At 55.8% G+C, this 10684-nt stretch overlaps 1 protein-coding gene across 1 annotated transcript in view; it reads right to left on the bottom strand.

The window, feature by feature from the left end:
- Positions 1 to 10684, bottom strand: part of LOC119096858 (serine/arginine repetitive matrix protein 2) — a 56125-nt gene that overhangs the window by 14692 nt on the left and 30749 nt on the right. The window contains exons 3-4 of the mRNA XM_037219820.1: positions 10131 to 10374; positions 5158 to 5285 (exon numbers count right to left, since the gene is read on the bottom strand). Coding sequence (XP_037075715.1) covers positions 5158 to 5285; positions 10131 to 10374 — 372 coding nt within the window. The remainder of the gene's footprint in view (positions 1 to 5157; positions 5286 to 10130; positions 10375 to 10684) is intronic.

Here is a 10684-nt window from a genome sequence, read left to right on the forward strand (position 1 = left end):
GCAGCACGCATTGCGTGGCTTGGTAGCAGGCACTGCGCGGCTTGATAGCACGCATTGCGCGGCTCGGCAGCAGGCATTGTGCGGCTTGGCGGCACGCAGTACGCTTCGCATGTCTGAGTCGCACCAATGTATGTAAACATGCTCGATGCCGAGTCGAGGAAGTACAGCCAAGTCGCCAGGCTGCGAACGACAAACAGGCCGATAAACAGGCTGATGCAGAAGTTAGCGCTGCATGCAAGAACCGACGAAGGAGCTGGCCACTGTGAAGCCGGGACAGTGTGACACTGTGTGGAGTGCAACACGGTTGTGGCGTCCATAAACAGCTCAATGGGGAAGGCTGCTGAATGGGCGATGACATCCTTCATCATCCTTCATCATGTCATGCTTGACCTTCAGCGATGGCATCATCTTTAAGAAACATATACATTGGTCCATTAGTGCAAGCCATTAACCTTGTGGTCGGGGATGTAGAGTCCTATTCAGTTGCAGGGTGGGTGTGGGTGCTCCAGCCCCTGCCCTCTCTCACACCTTTAAGAAGGAAGTGGGCCGAATCTGGAGAGCGGCCCGTCTGTTGGCGTATGCTGATAGGTTTCGTCATTTTTCCCTGATGAGCCCCTCACCTCGCGCCATTTTAAGTCGTTAAACAATATAACTGCTTACAATGAAGGTTTTAAAGTAGCTTGCATGACATGCAATACCCCAAAACACAAAGGTACTTGGAGATTTGAGACGGCCACACAGGCAAATGGACTTAAGGCCATCTCTCACTACTTGAGCAGCGCTAATTAATCATAACAGCGACTTCGTATATCTACGCTTGCATGGAGCCGAAAAATGTCGATCGAATTGAGTTTGGATAATGTTTGGTTTGCCAATACGTGGCACAGTTGCACCATCGATTCGGCAGGGGTCGCCCCCCCCCCCCCCAGACCGCTGCCTTCCGCCAGCACACGTTACAGCCACCGCTGCAGCTCCGCGCCAAGGCCGCCGCTCGACGCGGCCGCCTGATGAAAACAAATGCACCCGGCCGGCCAGGCCCGTTGCAGACAACTGATCATAAGATCATGATCTCCGTCTCAGAGGCTGTGGTGAGGTACCAGCACTGACGAATAGTTGACATGAAGGAGAGTTCAAGAAGAATGCGCGTACGGGTATACGTAACGCCCGAGTATACCTAGCCGCTTCAGAATGCCAGATGGAATAGCATGACAAGGCAATGGATGTTTTTTAAGCTACATGCCTCGATTCATGTTTTGTGTAGTCTTCTACGAACAGGCGCATCTCAAGAAACTTTAGGCCGCCGCGAGGCTTTATCTACAGTACATTGAACCTGACTGATGGCCCTCGACAGACATAACAGCCCTCCAAATCCGTCGATGGAGAACTCTTCGCCCGGAAAACTCGTGTTGAGGCTTCGTCCCCACGCATTCTTCTTCAAACATTGACTGTCATTCCGTCCATTCATCTGTGTATATATCTGCACAAAACGTAGCTTCAGGAAAAATTGCTTGCAGCCCGACACGTTCGTACTCAACTCACGTCTACGGCCGCACCGTTCCGTTTTGGCTGCAGAGATCGGGACCGGTGCTGAGTACGCCCGGAAAATCGGCTCACTCCAGCCCCGGGGCTCGGACTTCAGACGCCGCGCATAACGCAAGATCCGGTCTCAGAAAGCGAGGCGCCGCGCGGGTCACCCGGAATGAGCTTTTTGCCGGCTGCTCGTCGCCATTGTCCTGGTGCAGCTGACTGGCGGTGGCGCCGGCCGCTGCGCTAGCGTCGCTGCCGGCCGCTGCGCCAGCGTCGCTGCCCGGTCGCTGTGTTAGCGTCGCCGCCCGGCCGCGGACCCGGGCGGACCGTCTGTCGGCCGGCGCCGGCGCGTCGCGTGCCGGACCGACGCTCGTCCGGAGAAGGTCGGCTCTGACGTCACACTGGGCCGCGGTCCGCCCGGGCCGCGGGCGGGTCCGGTCCGCGTACCAGGCGGAGCGCGCGGCCGCGGAGGAGGCGCCGCCGGCCGCCCGGGTGACTCACGCCGAAAACCAGTTGTCTGGGATACGACGTGGCTAACCGCGGCCTGGGACCCGTGGCTGAGGAGCGCCCGCGGATCGGCGCGTGCGGCCCCGAGAGGTACGGTTGGCCGATGGACGGTCCGAGGAGGGTAGTATCGGCGGTGTACTGCCTTGAGCGGAACCGAAGGTCGGCACAAGGCTGGGGGAAAGCGGAATGTGATGACCAGAGGATGAGGATGTGATGACCAGAATGTGATGACCAGAATGTGATGACCAGAGGATGATCAGTGCACAGTCCGGCAGGGCATGGCTGATTGGTCCACTGCTCGGGGAGGGACGGACCGATGGTGCACTGTCCGTGGGGACGGCAGGTCGGTGCACCGTCCGTGGGGACGGCTGATTGGTGCACCGTCCTGGGCGGGGTGGATTGCACGGTCCGGACGGATGCCTGATGGTGCGCAGTTGGGGAGCGCTATGCAGGTCTGCAAAATTACCCAATTGGGGCACTACAAGAAGGAGTGGGCAGGTGCGTGGGCAGCTAGATGACCATAACGGGAGTCGGAGCGGTCTGGCCCAGGTGCCTGGCACGTTCCTGTCGCGATGGTATTACAAGCTCTCGTGTTCAGCACCCACGCAGGGGCTTTGAACATGGCGCAAATATGGCTATTAGTTTTTCTTCACTAACAGCCTCCGGATTAAGAGGCTTGCAGTCCAGATTGAAATACTGATTCATCGAAGCAATTTATCAATGCTATCATGCGTGACGTTTACAGGCGTTGATTAACAGCTATCGCTAAAATAGTACATAACTTCGCGCGAGGCATAACGACAACCAGTTCACGGCTTAAGCGGTATTGTGACAGCCTCGAACAACTGATTGGAGGTTAATGCCAGGTGGTTTCCGAACCACTGCAAAGCCTTTGTCGATAAAATATCTCTGCAGCTTTGAGTGTTATCAACCAACGATGTTTCATAAGCTATGTCACCGATAATGATACACCTTATACCATCGCAAGTTCTACAGTCATATGTTCCACTGAGATTTAACTCTATTATCCTCTGCTTAATTGACGTGTTGCAGCTCGGGTTTAATGTGTTAACGCTGACGACCAATTTGAAGGCTGCACATTAATGCATGCAGGAAGCAGACGAGCCACGCAAAATAAGCCGGTGCTATTGCGAATCTCACCCCAGCAGATATACACGGGAGCAGGGAGGATCCATCACCGCCACAGTCAACCCGCCATTCCCTGACCAGAGACCAGCGCCGCCAGCGCCGTCCTCGCCGCCAAGAACGGGCCAGCGCGCTCAAGGCCACCGGCCACCGAGCGCACATGGCGCGTTCTGACTTCTGTACCTTTGTGCTTCACGACCACGCACGCAGAAAAGTGATCAACAAGGACGGCTGCTCGCGCAGTTGATGCACTGGCACTGCCGAAGGCGGCGCCCGCTCTCGCTGAGCGGCGCACGCTTTCGCTCACTGACGCGGATCGCCTGGCGCCCCGCCTGGCCGCCGACCTCGACTGGCGCCGAGGTGGGCTGCGAGACTGCAACGCACCGCACACTGCCATCTAGCGGGCAGACCGACAACTGACGCTGGCGGAGAGATAGCGCGCGGGAGAACAGCGGCATGAATGGAAACTCCGGGGAGACGGCAGCAAGTAGAAGTGGAAACATTCAGCTGATGTTTGAGGCATAACGCAACGCCATTACACCTGAATTTTCCCTGGATGGATATCCGACGGGAGAAGATATTACCTTCAGCAGGGCGGCTCGGACCGAGCGCGTCCCAAAATCAAAACAGCTCCCCATCCCGCCGGCATGCGCCGCACGTGCCGCACGATGGAAAGCTGTTTGTGCGCGACAGGGTTTTCACTTTCCGAGGAGCGACGGCGCCTCCGCGACACGCTGTGACACTCCCATTCATATGCGGCGCTGGGACGGCTCGGGTGACTCGAGCCGGGGCTGCAAGGGCTCGGGCAGGTATGCGGCGTCGCGGGGAAAGGCGGCCGCAGCCCAAGTCCCGCGCGTGTCCGTGCCGGCCACTTGCATGTCCAGTGCGTTTTTCACCGGTCACGCGGTCGATACGTTCTTCGGGCTGGATATTTCCGGTAATATCACATTGACCACTGACGCCACAAACGATGGCAGATTGGCATCAGTAGCAGGACAAAATGGCATCCCCGACATAGTACGTGGATGTAGCTTATTTTCTTCCACTTTTCCCGTGCATGACCGCGCCGGTTATTCCAGTCATGTTGAAGAATAGAGTTACTGTCCTCATATCCCGAACACCCCCTGTTTACTTGTTGGTACCAGCGGGCACAAAGAAGCCGACGTCCGCGACGTATAACTCCAGGAACGCCACGGCCGTCTGAGTCACGGGGAAGTCCGTGGCCGCGGGACATGACTCTCGATAATGTCACAGAAATAGAGCTCCCGTAGTTGGACTGGGCGTCCGGCTAAGCTTCTGAGTAATATCTGACACTTCCTGGGTAGTTATGCGTAAGTGAAGCCTTGCGATGGCCTGTATTCCTGAGGCCCGATGATTGCCTTAGCTTGGAGTCATACGCATTTCCGCCCAGTTTTCTTGAGCACTTCCTCGCACTGAGCTCGATCTCTACATTCATCATCTACACCGTCCATGCGGTCCACAGCCATATGTTCCTATGGTCTGCAATATGCGATGGACACTGATTGATACGCGACACGCCGCTGACCGCCCGTGACAGACGAGAGTTTCGTACTGCCCAGGAGGTTCTAAAGGAGAGCTATAAGTCGCCAGTGGTCTGAAGACGGGGCTCGGCGAGGGCGGCCAATTTTATCGTGTGACAACCGATCTGTGCAGCGGTCGACCTTCCAGCGACGAGCCCGTGACATCCGTGACGTCCGTGACGCCCGTCACTGGCGACAAACCTGCCTGCTGTCACTGCCGACAGCCGCACCAGAACTCCAGCATGACGGAGGCTCGCAGACACCAGCCGGCCAGCCGGAGCGTGCTGGGCTGCCGTGACGCTCAACCAGCGAAGCCTGGCGCCACGCCCAGCTGTGGCGTCCACCTGCAGTGGCGGCTGGGCCTGACCCGTGACCTGGCCTGTGACCTGCGACCTGTGACCTGTGACCTGTGAGCGGCCGGAGATGGGGTACTCACCGGTCAGCGTGTGCCTCCAGGGTCCCTCTGTGTACTCCTCTTCACCGTTCAGGTTCCTCAGCGACTGAGACCACGAGCGCCGGCCGCCGCGCGTCTTGGAGAAGCGCCGACTGCGGTTGCGGAGGCGCCTGAAAACAAGAAAATGGTGCCACGATGAGTCGTGAAGGAGGCGGAAACAAGTGCTGCATATAGCCCACCCCAGCATCGCCCACTAAATAATACGGCTTCGTCAGGAGATGATCCCCCGATCGAACAATGCCATTCCACCGGGTGTCTTCTTAATGGCATGCGATACAATGTCCTTCAAAAGTATTAACGACCGCGACTCAAGGACTCTTTGACCATGATGGTTCGAAGTTGGGGTTCACGTGGTGGAGCATACCAGATGCCTTACGTCGTTCCCATGGTCTGCCCTGTGCAGAATCGTGTCGCTTCACAGCAGTCGTGATCAAGTAAATGTGGAAAATAGGACGCACTGCGTGTGTGTAAATAGCACTGACGTTTGGGCAAGAGCGTATAGGATAATGCCATTTCACTCCTCTGGAAGCAAATCACATAGCGTGAGATTCCACATGAGAACCATTTACATATGTATGGGCGTATAATATTTGTGTAGTGAAGCAAATGGCGGCAAAATAGAGCCAGTGTTAAATAAGTCGTGCAAGAGACCCACATAAAACTCATCCGCACCGCGCAATGCACGTGCAGCGTGGGTTTTCCGTGCGTGCGTGCAAGTGCATTCGTGCGTATCTGCGACTGTCAAATCTCGTATGTATCCGGGTTTGCTTGCGCTGCTGTTGACTTAGAGCGGCAACTGGGACCACCAATGGAAGCGTGCCCCCAGAGGACAAGAGGCTGTCCCGCGCTGGTGACGTTCGCCTGTACTCGTCAGAGGACGTGTCGTATAAAAGAGGCTGTCCCGCGCTGGTGACGTTCGCCTGCACTCGTCAGAGGACGTGTCGTATAAAAGAGGCTGTCCCGCGCTGGTGACGTTCGCCTGCACTCGTCAGAGGACGTGTCGTATAAAAGAGGCTGTCCCGCGCTGGTGACGTTCGCCTGTACTCGTCAGATGGAACGTGTCCGTATAAAAGAGGCTGTCCCGCGCTGGTGACGTTCGCCTGTACTAGTCAGAGGACCGTTGTCGTATAAAAGAGGCCTGTCCCGCGCTGGTGACGTTATCGCACTGCACTCGTCAGAGGACGTGTCGTATAAAAGAAGCCTGTCCCGCGCTGGTGCACGTTCGCCCTGCATCTCGTCAGAGGACGTGTCGTATAAAATAGGCTGTCCCTGGTGACGTTTCGCCTGCCTTCGTCAGCGGACGTGTCGTAGAGCTGTCCCGCTCTGGTGACGTTTCGCCTGCACTCGTCAGAGGACGTTGTCGTATTAAAAGAGGCCTGTCCCGCGCTGGTGACGTTCGCCTGCAATCGTCAGAGGACGTGTCGTATAAAGAGGCTGTCCGCCGCTGGTGACGTTCGCCTGCACTCCGTCAGAGGACGTGTCGTAATAAAAGGAAGGCTGTCCCGCGCCTGGTGACGTTCGCCTGCACTCGTCAGAGGACGTGTCGTATAAAAGAGGCTGTCCCGCGCTGGTGACGTTCGCCTGCACTCGTCAGAGGACGTGTCGTATAAAAGAGGCTGTCCCGCGCTGGTGACGTTCGCCTGCTACTCGTCAGAGGACGTGTCGTGTAAAAGGCGCGTTTTTTCCTCGTCGAGTAGGCAGAACCAAACACAATGCAATTTGCAATCTTTAGATAACCTGGACGACATCATTACAAACAAAATGTTATTTGCCAGAAAGCAGAAACGTCAAAGCGGATATTAAGAGGTATTTTCACTCTCACGGGTGGCGCCTTATAACGTTTTTTTTACCCAACGACACTGCCCCATGCTTTTCTCCTATAATCATGTGTTAGTAGCCACGTTATGTTCACATTTCAGCGCAGTTTTACCGGCAGGAACGACCGTTTCTGGAGCGCAAGTTATAAGCACGAGCGTGTGCCATGTACGGCTAAACCAGATTGTCAGTGAGCGGAGGTGCCCAGGGAAAGCCCGCGTCTGCCACACGCAGAGTCAAGCCCCTCTGCCTGCTCGCTGGCCAGCAATGGCCTTGAGGCAAGCCGAGGCCTTATATTTCGGCGTACGTGAAACGGACGAAGCTCAAGATCGCGGTAGAACGGCACTGCACTAATCAAAGGAGCGTGAAAAATAAATGTCTATAAAACAACATGGTTTCATCTGCTTTGTACGCAGGCGATTACCGAGGGCACCGGAAATCGTTGGATGGAAGAGGGTGTGGAGTGCGATGACACACAAGGGCACCTGCACCCGCACCTCCCCCCCCCCCCCTCCACATGTTTAGATTGCGCCTCGGATACGGAACTAGTGCCAAGATCACGTGAAGTCTCTCTCGGAAATACAGCCCTAGTCCATGCCTCATTTTCATGAAGCGCCAAATTTAGGCAGCCCAAACCGGGACGGGCTTTGATAACTGATCCGATATTCGTACCGAACTAAGGCCAACGGCTAGGCGAACGCTATCCGCCCTTATCAACCTCACAAAAGGACGGCACTTGCATGGAACGAGTCAACACGGCAATGCATTATGCAAACTTCGCATGGATGAACGGTTTCGACTGTGTGCTGCCAGGGCCACCAGCCACTCCCAGGCCAGCTTCAGCCGTGTGTTGTCAGGGCCACCAGCCGCTCCCTGGCCAGCTTCAGCCGTGTGTTGTCAGGGCCACCAGCCGCTCCCTGGCCAGCTTCAGCCGTGTGTTGTCAGGGCCACCAGCCGCTCCCTGGCCAGCTTCGGCTTTGCGTTGTCAGGCCACCACCGCTCCCTGGCCAGCTTCATCCCGTGGTGTTGTTAGGAGGGCCACCAGCCGCTCCCTGGCTAGCTTCAGCTTTGCGTTGTCAGGACCACCAGCCGCTCCCTGGCTTCGGCTGTATGTGTCAGGGCCACCAGCCGCTCCTCGGCCAGCTTCGGCTGTATGTTGTCAGGTCCACCAGCCGCTCCTGGCCAGCTTCAGCTTTGCGTTGTCAGGGCCACCAGCCGCTCCCTGGCCAGCTTCAGCCGTGTGTTGTCAGGGCCACCAGCCGCTCCCTGGCCAGCTTCGGCTTTGCGTTGTCAGGGCCACCAGCCGCTCCCTGGCCAGCTTCAGCCGGGTGTTGTCAGGGCCACCAGCCGCTCCTGTCAGGGCCACCAGCCGCTCCCTGGCCAGCTTCAGCCGTGTGTTGTCAGGGCCACCAGCCGCTCCCTGGCCAGCTTCAGCCGTGTGTTGTCAGGGCCACCAGCCGCCCCCTGGCCAGCTTCAGCCGGGTGTTGTCTGGGCCACCAGCCGCCCCCTGGCCAGCTTCAGCCGGGTGTTGTCAGGGCCACCAGCCGCCCCCTGGCCAGCTGTATTGCAAATCGGCGTGACAGTCGTAGGGCAACGAACAGCCCACCGTGTTGAGGACATATTTAAGATTCACCTTGCGCGGGTCGCGGCGCCCGGCACCACCAGTCACGTGACCCGAGCTAGCGGTGCGGTGTGGATGGGTGATGACATTCGCAGTGACCTGCCGCCGCCGGCCAGCTCGGTCCGACCGCGGATACATGTGAGAACATGTGGTGGTCTCCAGGTGCCTTCGCACATGGTAGCTTCGAAGGTGCGTGCCCCCTCCCCTCCACACTTGCCAACTTTATGGCATGTCTTACATGCGTGGTGCGTGTGTTTTAATCTGTACGTGGCTTAACTGTTGACAGTTAAGAATTCCAGACAGGCACGTGAAAACGAGAAGATCGACAATAAGCGATGCTGTTGAACGACCTGCCAGAAATTCGCGCAACTGCGACACACTTAACTCAGTTTTCAGAAGAAAAAAATTGAGCTGTGCCCCCCACCCCCTCTCCCCTACTGTAAAATGTTATGTAGCTCCTTATAGTCTCCTAGAGCTTTTTACGTTTTTAATTGACGATGCATCATATTGCAATGGTAATATATTTGCGTTTTTGACGTTCATTTAAGCCAATTTCTTTTTCAATTGAATAAGTGTGTATTCTGTGTCCCGCTAAAAAGCTTTTTTCATCTAAAATTATTTCTTTAGAAAACATTTGCGGAATCACCTTATATCTGGTTCCAAATCATCTAAATTCTAAGGTAGCGATGCACGCGTGCATGGATGGCTTACTTATAGCAGTATCTACTTTGGCGTGAATTTGGGACCTCGGGCGACAAGCATTCGTGTCGGATCGCGTTTGAAGACATACCCATATGCGCGCTATTGCGTGCAGAGGCACGGGAAAGAGGACACCTCCATGAATCTGTCCAACGGCGAAAAGTACAGCTAGGCAGACAGAGTACTAGGAAAGATATTTTACGACGAACACAAGATGTGCTAAGTATGTATTTAAATGTGTACCTTTTGTTAGCGATATAGGGCACGGGCACCAGGATGCAAAAATGCTACATATGTGTTAGTTCTCACGCTTCTCCTCGATATGTGTAGGTCCAATAAGCCAGCCAGCATTATATGATAGAAAATGATGCCGTAGTAAATAGCAATATTTCCATCAACCAGCTGTTGAACCCAATTTGGTAGTATGAACGCCAGCGGGAAATTCACCCGTTTTACCCATAAGCGCCGTTCTACCATTTCTGCCTTGTCTACCCCTTGTCCTGAATTCTACCACTAACCACAGTCTCAACATAGACAGTACCTTTTCTGCTCAATTTGCTACATATCCCCTACGATCGTTATCCGTTCTCCATCAATATCTACCGCACCGCAATATTTTCGCTTTCGGGTCCGGGTTCAAAATCCTCCCCAATAATTCACCATGACGCGACCGCGTCATTTTTCACCAGCATGATGTTCACATCCACGTGTCTTGTTCACACGCACGCTGAGTTCGCAGCCAATTCGTTCACAGGAGGTTGCCCGCTCGTTTGCCTGTGCGCTGCGGTGCGAGGCCAGCGGCCACAAAAAAATACTCACACAAAATGCGGCCGCGTGACGACGATGGGCGACTCCGCGCTGCCCTCGGTGTCGTCGCTGGCTTCCTGCTCGCCGTCGGCGTCGATATCGGTCCAATCGCCGCCCGTGTCACGGTCCGAGGCCAGCCTGTCGCGTGGCGTCGACGGCAGCGACACCTGCTGGGGCGCTGGTGCTGCCACCTGGTCCGAGCCGAACTCGGTCAGCTGGTAGCTGTTCACTGTCTGCGGGCCGCCCTCTGACTCGTCTGAAAAAATCACGGGGAAAGTCGGTCATACGTTGCTCAGTTATCACTCCATAAACATTGATAGCATGCAATTAATATGGACCCAATTATAGCGAAGGGGCGCTAGCAAATCGTCAAAAATGAGCGTCCGTCCGCGAGGTACGGGGTCGCCCGTCCCCGAGCCACGGAATCGTCTGTCTCGAGTCACGGAATAATCCGTTCCGAATCACGGAATCGTCCGTCCCGAGTCACAGAATCATCCGTCCCGAGTCAAGGAATCGTCCGCCCCCATTCATAGCATCGTTTGCACTCGCTTCACAACCCATGCGAG

Source organism: Pollicipes pollicipes, unplaced genomic scaffold (genome assembly GCF_011947565.3).
Source record: "Pollicipes pollicipes isolate AB1234 unplaced genomic scaffold, Ppol_2.1 Scaffold_4295;HRSCAF=5057_pilon_pilon_pilon, whole genome shotgun sequence".
Lineage (NCBI taxonomy): Eukaryota > Metazoa > Arthropoda > Thecostraca > Pollicipedomorpha > Pollicipedidae > Pollicipes > Pollicipes pollicipes.